Here is a 17,829-nt window from a genome sequence, read left to right as displayed (position 1 = left end):
TCTCAGTATTTCTTCCTAATATCATCCTCTTTCTCTCTCTATCTAAGGAAAGCTAAAAACATTAGTTCTTAGCTAATGATATGATGATTTAGTATTTAGTATTGCTTCATTATTAACAGATTCTTCGTTGGTGATGGAGAAAGAAAATTTGAGAATCATGGTTGGTACGACTCGGGACAGACAATAATGCAAGGATCAAATATTTGACAATGGATTTTGAAAATTGGGGTTTAGAGCTTTTCTTTAGATTCAATGTATGAAAATTTGGGGCGTAGTCCTATGTATTAGAAGGTTTAGGACTTTTTGAGGTGTTTATATATATATATAGAGGAAAATGATTGTGAGCTTGAAGCTCATATAGCTTATATGAGCTTGAGGGCCCAAACACATGTGGGCCCACATTGTTAGGATGATCCAAAGCATTCATTTGAAAGGCCCTTACATAGATAGGGTGTGTACAAAAATTCGGCTCCATAGGATCATCCTAACCCATCCAAAAGTGGAGGGCAAAATGGACAGACACCATTTGCCACAAATCTGCCCATTTTTGCCCTCCACTTTTGGAGGGGTTAGGATGATTCAATGGAGCTGATTTTTGGTACACACCCTATCTATGATGGGGCCTTGCAAATGAATGGTTTGGATCACCACAAACAATGTGGGATGTATGTGTTTGGGCCCTCAAACTCATATAAGCTATATGAGCTTCAAGCTCACAATCATTTTTCTCATATATATATATATATATATATATATATATATATATATATGAGTTAAGTGAATCTACACATACGTGTAGCTAACTTAGCTACACCAACGGCTTAAAATACAGTGTGCCCACATTGTTTGGGTGATCCAAACCATTCATTTGATAGACCCTCACATTGATAGGGTGTGCCCAAAAAATCAGCTCCATAGGATCATCCCCACCCTTCAAACTGTGGAGGCAAAAATAGACAGATTTGTGAAGGTTTTTACACGTCCATTTTTGCCTCCACAAATCGTAGGGTTGGGATGATCCTATAGAGCTGATTTTTTGAGCACACCCTATCTATATGAGGGCCCATCAAATGAATGGTTTGCATCACCCAAACAATGTGGGGCCCACTGTATTTTAAGTCGTTGGTGTAGCTAAGTTAGCTACACGTATGTGTAGCTACACTTTTCTCTCTCTCTCTCTCTCTCTCTCTCTCTCTATATATATATATATATATATTGTTATGTAGTTGTTTTTTTCCTAAAGGTCTAAAATTATGATGCAATTTTTAACCAGCTCTGCCTTTGTTATAATCATGGCAATGTTTGGTCTTTTACAGATTTCCCCAATCTTTATTTAATTTCTCACTAAGAAAGCAATATTCCTGGTAATTTTTTTTTCTCATCTTCAATCTATTTTTTTTATTCTTGGTAATTTATAAGTTGTTTTTGTCTTCGTCTGCCACATAACACCATATTCCTGATAATATACAATCTCGTTTTTTGGAGCTTCAATAGCAGTCGAGCAGTGGTTTGTGAAGATTTTCAGAAGATTTTTGTGAGTGTGAGGAACAGAAGTTTGTTCCAATATGGTTCCCACCAAGTGGGTAACTTGAAACTTGCATACTGAAGAATTTTCATACCCTCAATCTTATGTATCACCAAGTGGATTACTTTTAATTTTCTTTTGACATGTTTCTTTACATTGTTAAAAACATTGAAATATATTAGTTATTAATTATGTACTTTGTTTATTCCATGGTTTTATGATTTTATTCTATGTAGGCATCAAAACCATCAAGGATTGGTGTAGGGTTTTATGCAGTCGTTCTCTGCAACAGGTAGGCATTGTCTACTAAACCCATATGGGATTAGTATTTATTTAGTAATTAGATGGGTAATCATTACTTTATGTGTTCGGTTTAGAGATTTAGGAGTTTTCAGTTTTGGGCTACCATATTGGTCTGGTAATACTAATCATATTACATCTCTCTTTATAATAGGTTATGTGAAAAAGCGGAATCCTCTAAGCTGTGGTGGTGCCACGTGGCACCCTCCTATACCCCGTTCTTCTATACCCAATCAATTCTGGCCTATCCGTTACGATTTCCATTTATTTCAATAATTACTCAAGACGTCATAACGTTTCTTTCCAAATAAGTACCCATTAGTATAATGTAAAATGATACTTAATAACCGTGGCAGCCCCTCCTCTAAGACGTATGTTAGCAAATCTCATAAATTCAGCCGTTTTAACGTAGGAATATTTAGCAAATCCCATAAATTCAGCCGTTTTAACGTTTTCTTTTCCTAGAAGAGGTTTCATATGCAAATTGTCCTTTTGTAGGGATAAAAACGTATATTAGCAAATCCCATATGTTCAGCCACTTCTCTCTGTTTCTTCTGATCCCCAAATTTGAGAGCCCAAGAAACACAGACCAAACCTACAAGAAGTTGGATTTCTTTCTTACGTTAAAAATGGTGAATTCAAAGGTTTTGAAGGATGAAGAATACATTCTTGGTTTGTCAATCTTTAGCCGAAAAAATTGTATTATTCTTTCTTCAATCTCTTCATATTTCCTCTTCTCTTTTCTTCTTTTTGGCACACGATTGAAGTGTACATGCTTCGTCAATTTCCAGTTTTGTTAGATTTCGTTGCAATACCACAAATTTGTGCTCTTCTTAATATAAAATTGATGACCTATTTGGTTGTGAGATTTTACATTTGTTCTTCTGTTGTTCTTAGTATAAATTTGAATACCTAGATTTCTTTCCGTGAAACTTAATAGAATTTCTTGACATATTTCGATATTTGTTTCTTGTGATTCCATCTAGCTAAAGATGGAGAGAGATAGAGAGCGATAGCCAATTGGCTCCGATCTTGATCTCTATCATTTCATATTCCCATGATGAGATCTATCTTTTCGTATCTTTATCTCTACAGACACCTTCCTCAAGCAAAACTCTACAAAAACTTCTCTGAGATTTTTTATTCCTCAAATCTCTCTCTTAACGATCCACTTTCTTTTCTTTTCTTTTTTTGCAGGATTTTTTGCTGCACACGTCATGAGTTAGGTAAAAGGAAACGGCCTCTTATTTAAATAATAGAGTTTTTATATGCTAAGAAAAAAAAGTGAACAATGGGGCAACATACTTGGATTAGGGAAGTGGAGGTTTTATATGGTGTAAGCCCGTGAAGTCCAGTTTTTTTTTTTTTAATTACAGTACGGCTTACACTATAGGACGATCCAAACTGTCTGTTTTATGTGTCATACAATATTCCCCCAAAAATTGTTTCGCTAGGATGATCCTACCCTTCTGATCTATAGAGTAATTGCATATTTTGTAAAACTCTATAGATCCGAGGGTTGGGAGCATCTTATGGAAAAGTGATTGCTTTTATGATAAATTATATGCTGGACGCCGTGCATGCACGTGTGGCCCAAAAAACATTGTCGCACACATTTTTTTGGATGATCGAAACAATTTATTTGTATAGGGCCCTGATGTAAAAAGGGTGTGCCCAAAATTTCTTCTCCATAGAAGGATACTAACTGTTTGATTTATGGAGGTTTAAAATGGACGGTTTAGATTACCCGTATTTGTGGTGGGTTTTAATTTACTCAACTGCTCTACCATTATTTGAGAGTAATCTAATATCCCGTTTTCCTCCTCTTTTGGTTCGAAAATTTTTGCAATAAAAAAAATAGGCGAGAGAATCAAGGGGCAAGAACTATAAAGATGAATGCCGCACCTGGCAGCCCTCTAAATCCCGTTTTCCTCCCCTTTTGTTTCCAAAATTTTTGCAAATTCGCCCGGAAGGAAATGGGAAAAAATGATGCAAAAAAAATAAAAAAGAGGGTCAAAATAAAAAAGTTTCATTTAATTTTTCATTTGGAGCGCACACGGATATGCAACTAGTAGCTTAGAAAACGTGTACTACTCCAACATATGGTTGGTCCCTAACCTTTTTCTAGTGTCTACACGTTACCCCACGCACGAGAGTGATAGTGAGAGTGAGAGATCATTAGTCGTTTCATTGGTTTGTATTCTGAGAGACTGTACGGTGGATGAAAATTTATAATTCACGTTTACCAAAATTTACAGGCACTCTTAAAAGTTTAAAAAGAAAAAAAAAGGTCAAAAAAAGACATAAAAATATCTAAAAAGAAAAAAAGAGAAGGGAGGTGTTGAAGCTATAGCCTACAAAGCGAAATTTACAGTTTTTGAGAAGGGAGGGGGTGCTCATCTACGCCTGGGGCGCACGTTAACGGTGAGAGGCAAGCACATCTCGCACGATAGCCTGAGAACCTCGGTTAAGTTAACCGGGGTTAGCTCCGAGGGTAACCATGAGTACTCATGTAGAAGTGTTGCAACCCAGAAGCTGACCGTGGTTAGCCCTAGGGCCTTTCCTGGGCAGCTCCTCCTGCCCGACCCGAACGGGGCAAGACGAAGGTCCGAACCCATGACCGAGAATTCCACGTCACCATCCTTGGTAAGGAACCTCTCGGGCTGGAAAACCAAGGGCTGGGCCCACACGGATGGGTCCCTCGTGATGGCCCACATGTTCACCATAGCTGTTGTACCTGCTGGCACATGTCGACCATCTATGATCGTATCTGATATGGCCAACCGGGCCCACGAGAGGAGTGGGCCAGGTGGGTGAAGCCTCAACACTTCTTTTATCACCGCCGAGACATAAACCAGCTCCGGGATGTCAGATTCCGTCACCGGACGGGATTTTCCGACGACTTTGTCTAGCTCTCTGTGAATATTGCCTTGGATGTCTTGATGTAGTACTAGCCTCGCCAAAACCCACTCTATCAAAACCGCCACTGTATCTGTTCCTCTAAATATCATTTCCTATCATTGGAAAAGGAAAAGAAAAAACAGAATTAGATAAGTATTTAACGAGATTTTATACAGTGTAAGCACGTCCAGTATTTTTCAAAAAAAATACTGTACGGCTTAAATAATAGGATGATCCAAGCCGCCCATTTGATGGGCCATAATTATAAATAGGTTGTATCCCAAAAATCATTTGCATAGGATGATCCCAACCCTCCGATCTTTACAGGTTTTCAAAATATGCAGTTCATCTGTAGATCAGAGGGATAGGATCATCCTGTGAAAAAAGTAAATAGGTTGTGCCTCAAAAATCATTTGCATAGGATGATAACACCTTCCCATCTATGGAGGTTTTGATAACATGCAGTTCATCTTAGGATCAAACGGCTAGGATCTAATGATCTTTTGGACATAACCTACCCATCAAATGGACGGTTTGGATCATCCTGTGGTGCTTTTTGAAAAATACTGAACTATAGCGGCTTACACCATATGAAAACTCAGTAATTAACAATTTTTTAAAGGGAAGAGAAAAGGTTGTCTCTTCTTTTAGCTAATGTTGCTTACCCAAAGAACCGCGACCATGTCCGAATCCGATAACTTATCGGATCCTTGCAGAGATAGCAATACGTCAAGAAAGTCCTGGTTTTTTTCTCCCCCTGTTTGAGCTCGGCGCTGGTCGATAATCCTGTTCACGAACCGGTTCACTTTGGGCACTAGTTTCGAGCAGCGAAACCGGATCCTTTGTGGGTCGAGTCCCCATAGGAAAGGAAGATGATCCGACCAATTCAGCTTCCCTAACAGATCATACCCTTCTTCCACTAAACTACTCAGTTCTTCTCTTTCTTTGCTAGCAGAGCAGAGCTCATATTTCGCCCCAAATACAGAGCACATCATATTATTCAAAGAAGCCCGTTTCAGAACAGTCCGAACCCGAATCTCTCCGTCACGATCCAAAGCAGCCACCATTTGAGCAGCAATCTCGAACCTCTGATATTCTGAACCGTTGATCTGTTTCGGGCAGAAGAGATGTGTGGCCGCTATCCTCCGCAGGGTCCTCCAGTAAACTCCATAAGGAGCGAAACCAATAGCACGATGGAACATCAAGCTGTAAGCGGACTCCTTAACCGGACGGTCCACGAAGGAAGAGCTGTTCAGAATCTCCTTCGCTACATCAGGGTTACACGTGATAACCACACGTGTCTCTCCTAAGCTGAAAGCCATGAGTCTCTTAGCAGCACAAAGCTCGGCCGCGGCAGCTAGCCGACGGTGGGCCAGGCTCGCCATGAGATTCATGCTACCCAATAGAGGTAAGCCTCTGGGTCCGGTAATGTAATTCGAACTTTTCTTATGGGTTTTCAACCAGTACTTGCCCCAAGCCGGGCCTCCGGGAAAAGTCCAATAGAGAAAAGACATGGCTAACCATGCTAGAAGTAGAAGAAACACAAAACCGATAAGGTTTTGGGACGAATTATGTCCACATTTTGCAGCTAGGGCTAGGACCCACCAAGTCTCTGTACCTGTATCCATGGCTTAAAGAAGAGCAAGAGATGTTTTGAGAAAGAGTAGAGAGAACGGGTATATATAGAAGAGTACCGGTTAAGGGGTAGTAGGACCGTCATATTATAACGGAAAAGAGAGAAGGGAGCCGCACGTGCTGGAAGATTAAATGAATGACAGTACATTGCGGGCACGTGGCATTTTGGTGGCGGACGTTGTCGGGTTAAATGAGGGGAAGAGCACATGAAGTTCATGCACGGTGGGCCACGTGGCAAATTTTGCTGTGGTGAATGAACATGGAATCATGCCTTTGCCCTACGGCCTTGGGCATGCATGAACATGACTGCTCTCTTCTTCCCGCGCACCAAAGCTCCTAGAGCACGGGTTTTAAGACGCTCTCTCGTAAATTTACTTAAATATCCCCGCAATGAATTGATGGGTAGTTTTGGTTGATCTGAGCCGTCCATCTCGTTGTCTCTTTGTTTATAAATAAATCTCCAGTGGTGGCACAGAAATGAGAAATCATCCCTCTCCCTGGTCCACCTGTTGGGGTAAAATCGGTATACACGGTACCGACTCTTGTAACTATCCTCCGGCGCCCTTCCTGATCAATCTGAACCTCACAAGTAACATTCATTAACGAACGTGACAAAACTTCAATACTTCTCCTCAGATCAGTGCCGAATTTCAAAGGGAGACAAACACAATCGCGGGGATCTCGCTTCCAAACGACTAATCTGGACAGGCGTTATACGTAAGGCACGACTTTTGAATTTAAAACATCCAGCCTAAGTCACCATCCCCGATCTCCGTCCAGAATCATCGAGAGTCATATCTCCACGATTTTATTCTCCAGCCATCACGCTCCATGTGGGCTAAATCAAAGGTATGATTAATATCTCCATGATTTTATTCTCCAGCCATCACGCTCCACGTGGGCTAAATCAAAGGTATGATTGATATCTCCAAGATCGTGGATCTCCCTCCCCTATAAAAAGGGGCCACGCACTCAAGCAATGGTAGTTCAAAATCACTTCTTCTTCTCCTTATACCTTCTTTGGTCTGGTAACTTATCTTGGCCATCCCCCCTATCCACCGTTCATTGTCTGTGATTGCCTATCTCTGACTTGAGTGTCGAAGTGGCCGTCCGGAGCCACAACTCCGGGCCCACTGACGCTTTCTTTGTGAGTGCAGGATTACAGGTTCTGCGAAGCTAGTTCGTGTAGTCAGATTTTGGGCGTCATCAGATTGGCGCCATCCGTGGTATCCGACAATGCCAAAGTCGAAAGCTACCTCCCAACCTAATGGTGGAATGGTTACAAGAAGTCAAGTAAGCCAACAAGACCGCGAACCGCTGGAGGAGACGGGAGAAATGGTTGCTTTCGACGACGTTACAGTAACGATGACCGTCTTCAACCAACTCACACAACAATTGGAAGCATCACGGCCGCTCTCCAACAACTACTCCAAAGGATTCCCCCCAACCGACGGCTCCACCTCCACCTCTAAATCCACCGGGCGAAGGAATTATTCCTGCTGGAATTTCAGAGGAGCGAGGATCCTCAATTAAAGCATAAACATAAGTAAGGTTAGAGATTACCAATCACCACACGTGCGAGAGAGAGAGAGAGAGAGAGAGAGAGAGAGAGAGAGAGAAGAGCAACAATCCACAAGGCACACGATTTATAGTGGTTCGGTCATAACTTGACCTACTCCACTCTTCCAAGTTTACCTCCTTGGGGTCTCCACTAAAATGATGAAGCCGTGCACCCGACTCCTTCATCTCTAAAGGGACCAAACCCTTATTTTTCCATTCTCAAGGGCCAAAGCGAACCCCATCTGCACGAAGCCTTCGGCGAGAGGACACATCCTCATATGTCGTCTTCACCTTTCTTGGGCCGAAGAGGAGACCCTCGTTTTCACCTTTCTTCACGGCCCGAAGAGAAGACCCTCTTCTTCACAATTATTACCGGGCCGAAGAGAAGACCCTCATATGAAGAACAAATAAAATAAAAACACTCAATGTCTCTTAATAGGCAGATTACAACTTTGTAAGCACACAATCACTCCCAAGAAATAGTAAAAGAAAAGCCATATGGAGTGCCTCTTGATAAGATGTAGAAATGAAAGATCAAAGAGTTTTTTTAGCTTTTTAAATAAAAATGTTAAAGCTCAAAGAGAAATGGGATTTGATCTTTCTCAAATGTTCAAAAGCTAATAGAGATAGGTTTTAATCATGTATAAATAGTGTATTTAAAAATATAACCGTTTGGGGTAAAACTGTAAATCATTGGCTTGAAAAAGTCATGCAGAAAACACCCCAACGGCTAGTTTGCTAGACCGCGAGGGTCGACCAGGCTACGGCGGTTGCCCTCTCCTATCGGGCGCCCTATTCTATTTTTAAATTTCTTACCGTCGCGGTCGACCGGTAACATGGCGGTCGCCCGGCAAGGGCTAACTGTTTGCTCAAAAATTTGGCTCATAAAACCTATCTCGGTCGACCAACCCACAGTCGTCGCCCGCTCTAGACCCAAATTGGATTGCTTCTCTAGAAACAAAAGCGCATATGCGGTCGTCCGGAGTAGCCCGGTCGACCGGCCCTGAGTGAAATTCTATTTTTAACTTTAAAATCTATGGGCTTTTGGGCTATGGTCTTTGGGCTTAAGTCCAAAGTTTTCAAACACATTTTTGGGTGTGTTGATGGTTTTCAAAGATGTAAAATGTTAAGTATAAAAATCATTTGAAAACCTTTTGAAAATGCATTTAAACATAAAATCAAGAGGACTCCAAATAAATTCTAAAAATAAGAACCTTGACTCTTCTTGGAATGTCTTGGCTCCTTTGCACTTTCTTGGACTTCTTCAGCTTAGGTGAACATCATTTCCTTGTCTTGGCTCCTGTGACTTGTCCTCCAATCTTCAATGCATGTTGAGGTACATGAGGTGTCACCATGGCATGTTCAACTCCAAGCTCCTTCTTGACACTTGCTAGGAACTTGTGGAATCTTCATGATGAGCTTCTTAATTTAAACATCTTCAAATGAGGATGTCTTCAATGTAGGTGCAAGCTCTTGGTTCCTTGATCCACAAGCCATGTGTTGTGAAGAGTTGTGTAATGGCAATTATGAAATGAAAATCCTATATACAACACAACACCTCAAAGCAACATATCAGTCCATAAATGCTAATCAATTTAGTTTGCTAGCATCAAAACAAGAAGGTAAGGTGAATGATTAATCCTTGGGAACCCTTGGGCTTACATTCTCCCCCTTTTTGATGATGGCAAACAAATTGATTAGGGAGGCAGGAAATATTAATCAAATAGATGAATAAGCCTTAAACACTATAAACAATGAAGCAATGCTCCCCCTCACTATATGCACTAGTATAATAAATGAATATAAAGCATGTGGTGCATATACAATTGGACTACCTAATCAATTCTCAAAATTCTCCCCCTTTTGGCAACAGCAAAAAGGTAGGGATATGCAAGTGTGATTGCAAGTGGGGTGTCAAGATGAAGAACAACTCATAAGAGTTATTCAAAGTGTATATGATGTGTCAATGAAGCTCCTATGATGCTTATCAAAATGAAAACAAAGAGAAATGCATGATAATCAAAGTTTTTTTTTTTTTTTAAGATATATAAGTTAAGCACAATTATGGGGGCAATAGACTATGTGAGCATATCACAATGGTCTATATAAACATGAAAAAATAACCATTTGGCTCTCCCCCCCTTTATTTGTCATTGGCCATAGGTGAAACCTATATGATAAGGCATGACCAGGCAGAATGGTTTAAAAGGTGAGTGATTTAAACACTTGGGCTTCATTTGCAACTTGCAAGAAGATGAGTCTCTACCTTAGCAAGAAAATGCTCAGATGTAAGACATAACTTTTAGGTTCACAAGTTTCTTGATATAGGGGACTCCTTGACAAGAAGCAGACAAGTCTCTTCCCGAATATGAATATGGTCAGAATTATACAATAACTTTTGAGCACCAGTTGCTTGCCCTTAGAGGATTGTATATTTGCAAGTGAAAGCTCCCCCTGAATATGTGCATCTAATCTAAATGTAATAGTTCAAGGCACATAGAACCCATGATTTAATTAATCACCTTTAACTATTCGGATTGCTTCATTCATAAACCAATCACACTTTGAATATTGGACATAGAATATGAGTTTAAGGCAGATGGTCTAATAAACACATGGATAAGAGAATGAAATCAATGAGGTACATCTCCATGGCAACCAAAAGATCATGTATACATAGATGAGGACCATAAAGCTCAACATACATGATCAAGATGGAAGATTAATACCACATTTCTTTTATTACTTCAAGAAGTGATAAAAGTGGTATTTGGAAATCTCTCGAAAGAAGTAAAACTAAACTTCTTTTCTTCTATTCGGAACTCTTCTACTGATGAATGTTTAGAAGAGCTTAGATTAATGCTTGACCCTTTATTCCATATAAGGGACCATCATTTGACAAATCTTTCCTGATTGAGAGATTGGGTACTTGTTTTAAACATTCTCCTTCAACAAAGGGTCATCCTTGAAAGGATGATCATGAAGTGCACATCCCAGCCTTTAGACAGAGTCTTCAATTTCCTTAGTCTCTGTTCATCCTTCACAGTGGAAGAATGTAGAGAGGGACAGAGGAAAATTGCGTACATCACCATCTTATTACATCTGGCACGATGGAAGGAGACAAGTACTATAGACAAGCTACGAAGGGCATGGCCTGAGTGGGGTCATCCGAAGCTAAAATCTTGAAAGAGATGATGGGACATGACAAACTCATAAATATTTAAATCATCCCTCTTCCAAAAAATTGTCATTGGCCTTAGATAATTCTTATAATGCAAGGCCTGATAATACACAATGGCTATAGATAAGAATGTAAAAGTACATCCATTAGATCTTATCATGATTAAAGATGTTCTTATCTTTAAGATTACATGATAAGAGAATACTCCATAGACAATGAGATGATCATCTCAAGCATTGTCCAATGAAGAAGGATTCTAGAGATATTTCAAACTCTATAACAAGAAACTTATCATTGGCAGAGATAGAAACATATAAGTCTATCCAAGATAAGTATAGGGCCTGAGAAGATATGGCACTTGGCACTGAGGCACAAGCAAAGGGATCTTGTCAAAAGATGAAAGATGATCTCAAATGTAAAGAATAGGACACGACCCAACTACAATACACATGGAGCAATGTGGCTCCATATTAGTGTACTTATCATATGTGATGCACATCAAACATCATATGATAAGATGGATGAACAGACATTGAGCATGTATAGCTCTCCCTTTGTAAGAAACTCATACAGTGTATGAATCTAAAGGGTTGTCCAACCACATAGACACCAAGGGATTTAAAGGTGAATGATTTGCAAACCACCCTTGGGCTACTAATGCATGATTGCTATAGGTAGTCATATGATATCCAAAGAGATGACAACCTAGCAAACCATGCTCCTCCTAAATATGTCCAAATAATATATATGTATATATAACACACAAGGCACATATGGCTTATTATGGTTAAGATGCAGGCTAAAAGCCAAAGTAATTAGATGTTTTACTTAAAGATGAGTGTACACTCTCCATCTTACTAGGTAAGAGGACTAAGAGTACCAATTGAGTGATTTTTAAATTTAAGTTTACCATATTTACCATTTACCAAATAGCATACAAGGAAAAACTATAGAATATATATTATCAATTAAACACAATTCTATAGAACTTAGACATTTTGAGAGGGATCAATAGAATCCTAAGTCTAAGAGAGACATCCATGGCTCATGTAATGAGTGCATTCATGGATAGTCTACTATGTTTAGAGACAAGAATCATGGTGCAAACATCTATGCCTACATCCATAAATCACAAACCACCATACAAAAATAGGACATTTAAGCACAAAGTGCAAAAGCCCATGGAAAACCAAAATGTATGGAATACAAGTGTTCTCATTACATGATAACCACTACACTGAGAAACAGCCCAATCAATGGTACTAGATTCCTATGACATTTTCAATTTTACTCAATTGAGTTTAAAACATTGAATCTAGACTCATTTTCAAGTCTCTACACAAACAAAGATATTCATGCAGGACTGTAGAGAATAATCCAAGGACTTCTAGAGAATGTTAAGTGATGAACACCTTGGAGACATGTAATCCAAAAAGAACTACTATGACTAGATAATTTTATCTTAATCGTGAGAGGATATTCATTTTAGGCATTTTTAGAATACATCAATTTAACCCATCAAAATTTCGTATGCATTTAATGATAATCATTAAGCACATAAGAATGGGTTAGAAGGACAACTAGGTGGATAGTAATAAACATACTTACTCACCTACAGCAAAAGAGATGTCTAAGAAAGGATCTGAGTGGATTACCTTAGACATGGCTTTTACTACTCAATCTTGCTAGAAATGATATTCTTTCTAAGTTGAATATACTGAGATCTAGCAAATGCCAAGATTGTCCTAAATAAAGTTCAAGAATGATAGGAATGATCTTGAAAGATCAATTTGAACTCAAGGGAAAAAATGATGGTTAATTTTTATGGAAGCACATATATGGTTTTCACATTAAATTTTCTAATGTGGATTTACTTTGTGGATGCTAAGTGCACAAGTGATGTGATTTGCACTTAGATAGGCTTAATCAAGAAAGATATTCAACAAGGCACAAAAATAAAAAAAGATGTGATCATTTAAGCACAATGAGCAAAGATACAAACTATTAAGAACATGAATAATGATGAGTATCTAATGCTTAAAATTAAAAAGATATATCATTAAGCTCATAAAAACTAGATACGAAAAATATTCAATGAATTAAAGTATCTAGCAAGAATGTGAATGATAAAATAATTTAGCATAACCCCTAAACTAACTCATTCACTAATTAGATTAGAGGGACTCTTTTGGAACCTAAATCACTTTGGTTCCATCCAAGTTTGTTTGTGGGAGTGTACCTTTTCCTATCCAAACAAACTTGTTAGATTTCACAATTCCAAGCTTACACTCAGAATTGTGATGCTCAACTCTACCACAATAATTATGATTGGTAGATGAGGAACAATTAGAATCATAAGACTTTGAAGGTTGTTTATCTTTTTCTTCATGAAGTCTTTGATTCTTAATGGAAAGTTCTTCATTCATTTGTTCTTCATTTTCACAAACATGTTTATATTTTTCAACAAGTTCAATGTTTGTGATTTTAAGGCTTTTAATTTCTTTCTCAAAGGCATTGCATCTTCGAAATAAGTCAACATTTTTATTTATAAAAATTTGCTCAATTGACTTAATTTTTCATTTCTTTTCAAACTTGCATTTATTTCTAATTTCAAATTTTCAATTTGAATTTCCAAATCATGAATTAAATGTTTGAAAGAAACTTCATTTGCAAGATTTTTGTAAAGTCACTTTTTGTCTAAGAATTTAATCATTTGAAAAGAGACAAACATTTTTCTCAAAAATATTTTCTAATGCAGTCCAAATATCTTTTGCATTTGATGCAATTTGAAATTTTGTCAAAAATGTTAGGAGTTAAACCACAATACAATAAGATAATTGCCTTTGAGTTCAAGGAAAACAATTTTATGTCACTTTCAGTGCATTTTCTTGAAAAAGAAATACCCTCTTTAATGACATCTAAAATGTCATTATTTATGGATTTGAGATAGGCTTGCATTGGTGCTTTCCAAGATCCATAATTCGGTCCATCAAAGAATAGAGGAATTAGGGTGGATCGGCCTTTCTCAAAATCCATAGGGATTGTCACAGATCTTTTCTCTTGTAGATTTTTAAGATTTAAAAATCTCTTTAAGAGCCTAGGCTTTGATACCAAATGAAATACAGGTGTGACAATCTAAGACGAGGGGGGTGAAATGGTCAATTCGAAATTTTAGGCTCAATTAAGGGAGATTAAAAATTAATCCATTTAATTAAGCACTAATTAGTCTAACCCTTGTTCAAATATGTATATCAATAAAATCTAGGGTTTAGACTTTCTAATCATGCACATTAAGCTAACCCTTGTTCAAATAGATATTATAATGCAATTTAGGGTTTAGACATTTAACTTAAGTGCATTCACTAACCCTTGTTCAATTAAAGCATAAACATAAGTAAGGTTAGAGATTACCAATCACCACACGTGCGCGCGCGAGAGAGAGAAAAGAGCAAGCATTCACAAGGCACAAGATTTATAGTGGTTCGGTCACAACTTGACCTACTCCACTCTTCCAAGTTTACGTCCTTAGGATCTCCACTAAAATGATGAAGCCGTACACCCGACTCCTTCATCTCCAAAGGGAACAAACCCTTGCTTTTCCATTCTCAATGGCCAAAGCAAAGCCCATCTGCATGAAGCCTTCGGTGAGAGGACACACCCTCATACGCTGTCTTCACCTCTCTTGGGCCGAAGAGGAGACCCTCGTCTTCACCTTCTTCACGGGCTGAAGAGAAGACCCTCTTCTTAACAATTATTACCGGACTGAAGAGAAGACCTCATATGAAGAGCAAATAAAATGAAAAACACCCAATGCCTCTTAATAGGCGGATTACAACTTTGTAAGCTCACAATCACTCCCAAGAAATAGCAAAAGAAAAGTCCTATGTGGTGCCTCTTGATAACATGTAGAAATGGAAGATCAAAGAGGTTTTTAGCTTTTTAAATAAAAATGTTGAATCTCAAAGAGAAATGAGATTTGATTTTTCTCAAATGTTCAAAACCTAATAGAGATGGGTTTTAATCATGTATAAATAGTGTATTTCAAAATATGACCGTTTAGGGTAAAACTGTAAATCATTGGCTTGAAAAAGTCAAGCAGAAAATGCCTCAACGGATAGTTTGCTCGACCGGGCTATGGCGGTCGCCCGCCCGTATCGGGCGCCCTATTCTATTTTTAAATTTCTTACCGTCGCGGTCGACCAGCCACATGGCTGTCGCCCTGCGAGGGCTAACTGTTTGCTAAAAAATTTGGCTCATAAAACCTATCTCGGTCGACCGACCCACGGCGGTCGCCCGCCCTATACTCAAATTGGATTGCTTCTGTAGAAACAGAACCGCATCTGCGGTCGCCCGGATCATCGCGATTGACCGGCCCGATAAAATTCGAGATGACCTGGATTTCCAAGTTCCATTCCGCGGTCTTCCGGAGTAGCCCGGTCGACCAGCCCTGAGTGAAATTCCATTTTTAACTTTAAAATCTAGGGGCTTTTGGGCTATGGTCTTTGGGCTTAAGTCCAAGGTTTTCAAACACATTTTTGGGTATGTTGATGGTTTTCAAAGATGTAAAATGTTAAGTATAAAACCCATTTGAAAACCTTTTGAAAGTGCATTTAAACATAAAATCAAGAGGACTCCAAATACATTCTAAAAATAAGAACCTTGAGTCTTCTTGGATTGTCTTCGCTCCTTTGCACTTTCTTGGACTTCTTCACCCTGGGTGAACATCTTGTCCTTGTCTTGGCTCTTGTGAGTTGTCCTCCAATCTTCAATGCATGTTGAGGTACATGAGGTGTCGCCATGGCATGTTCAACTCCAAGCTCCTTCTTAACACTTGCTAGGAACTTGTGGAATATTCATAATGAGCTTCTTGATTTGAACATCTTCAAATGAGGATGTCTTCAATGTAGGTGCAAGCTCTTAGTTCATTTGCTCCTTGATCCACAAGCCATGTGTTGTGAAGAGTTGTGTAATGACGATTATGACATGAAAATCATGTATACAACACAATACCTCAAAGCAACACATCAGTCCATAAATGCTAATCAATTTAGTTTGCTAGGATCAAAACAAGAAGGTAAGGTGAATGATTAACCCTTGGGAACCCTTGGGCTTACAGGATGGCTCCTCCAACGCTGGAGGCAGTGGCGCCGGCTTGGTCATAACTGTAGACACCCACATTTTGCTTTACTTTAACCAACAATAACCTAATATATTGATCCGTAGAATTTCATTGGTAAAGTATGCATCCTCAAATTTTTTGAAAAAATAAAATGATAAAGAGATGTACCTGGTGAGATGATTAGATCCGAAAAATTGAAAAATACCCTGATTGGTGAATTTAGTGTGTTAAATCCATGTGAGAACCCCCTCTATCATTGATTTATATGTTTTAGGTCATTAATATCTTGATCTGATTTTACGGATCATCAATCGGGACAAAATAAGCTAAGGTCACTTCATAGCCCGGACCCTGATTCCATTCCGAGACCCGATTTCCGTAAATCGTTAGATCAATGGCAGATCTTGACCTGGGTCTAACCATCCAAAATCACCTAACCTCTCCTCTCATCCTAACCATCCAAACCTCACCTAACCTCACCTAACCTCTCCTCTCATCCTAACCATCCAAACCTCACCTAACCTCACCTAACCACCTAACCTCACCTAACCTCTCCTCTCATCCTAACCATTCAAACCTCACCTAACCTCACCTAACCTCACCTAACCTTACCTAACCTCACCTAACCTCACCTAACCTCCTATCCCATTCTCCTATAAATACCCTCTCATCCCACCATCCAAGAGAAGAAGAAAAGGAACCCCTCTCTTAGAAAATTCATCCCTCTCCCTCATCTCTTCAAGGGTTCGGCCATCCTTGCCGGATCGGGTGATTTTATACGTTGGGTGATATATATCAAAAGCAGTCATTATCAAGCAAGGAATCATCTTCAAGGAATTAACATCAACGAAAAATCAAACACAAAGTGGATTTTCAAAGAGGTAGGCATTTATTTCAATTCTATGTAGGGTCTGCTTTCATGCATATCTTTTACTTTAAAAGAAAAACCATGTTAGGAAGCATCTAGGATCAATCCTTAATCATATTCTTCTTGATGGTAGACTTTGAAGTTATACATGTTTCCCTCTTCTCTTAACCCATCTTATCTTCATTTTTATTTTTCCCTAATGGTTCACACCCTGGTTCCCCCTGGTTAGCCTCTGGTTAGACCCTGGTTGCACCCAGGTTCGTTGCTGGTTGCACCCAGGTTCGATGCTGGTTGCACCCTGGTTCCCTGCTGGTTCGCACCCTGGTTCCCCTGCTGGTTCGCACCCTGGTTCCCTACTAATTCGCACCCTGGTTCGCACCCTGGCCAGCCCCTGGTTGTACTCTGGTTCGCACCCTGGTTCACACCCTGGTTCCCCCTGGTTAGCCTCTGGTTAGACCCTGGTTGCACCCAGGTTCGCTGCTGGTTGCACCCAGGTTCCCCTGCTGGTTCGCACCCTGGTTCCCTGCTGGTTCGCACCCTGGTTCACACCCTGGTTCCCCCTGGTTAGCCTCTGGTTAGACCCTGGTTGCACCCAGGTTCGCTGCTGGTTGCACCCAGGTTCGATGCTGGTTGCACCCTGGTTCCCCTGCTGGTTCGCACCCTGGTTCCCTGCTGGTTCGCACCCTGGTGCACCCTGGTCCGCACCCTGGTTTGTACCCTGCTTCCTCCTGGTTAGACCA

General features: G+C 39.6%; 1 protein-coding gene across 1 annotated transcript; it reads right to left on the bottom strand.

Annotated features, from left to right (window-relative positions):
* Positions 1–4,043: 4,043 nt before the first annotated feature.
* Positions 4,044–6,397, bottom strand: LOC143883649 (cytochrome P450 78A9-like). Its single transcript, XM_077386984.1, has 2 exons — positions 5,392–6,397; positions 4,044–4,839 (listed from the first exon to the last, which is right to left on the bottom strand). The coding sequence occupies exons 1-2, from the start codon at positions 6,352–6,354 to the stop codon at positions 4,222–4,224; spliced, it is 1,581 nt and encodes a 526-aa protein (XP_077243099.1). The 5' UTR covers positions 6,355–6,397; the 3' UTR covers positions 4,044–4,221.
* Between the last annotated feature and the right edge of the window lie 11,432 nt (positions 6,398–17,829).

This window comes from Tasmannia lanceolata, unplaced genomic scaffold (genome assembly GCF_043159265.1).
Source record: "Tasmannia lanceolata isolate RefF3 unplaced genomic scaffold, GAP_Taslan_0.1 ptg000008l, whole genome shotgun sequence".
NCBI lineage: Eukaryota > Viridiplantae > Streptophyta > Magnoliopsida > Canellales > Winteraceae > Tasmannia > Tasmannia lanceolata.
This window is presented reverse-complemented; position numbering and strand designations above follow the sequence as displayed.

Excerpts from the sequence above, each read along its gene's own strand:
- LOC143883649 (XM_077386984.1), bottom strand. The coding sequence starts at position 6,354 with ATGGATACAGGTACAGAGACTTGGTGGGTCCTAGCCCTAGCTGCAAAA. Across the intron at positions 4,840-5,391 it reads ACATGGTCGCGGTTCTTTGG|GAAATGATATTTAGAGGAAC; the intron begins GTAAGCAACATT and ends TTCCAATGATAG.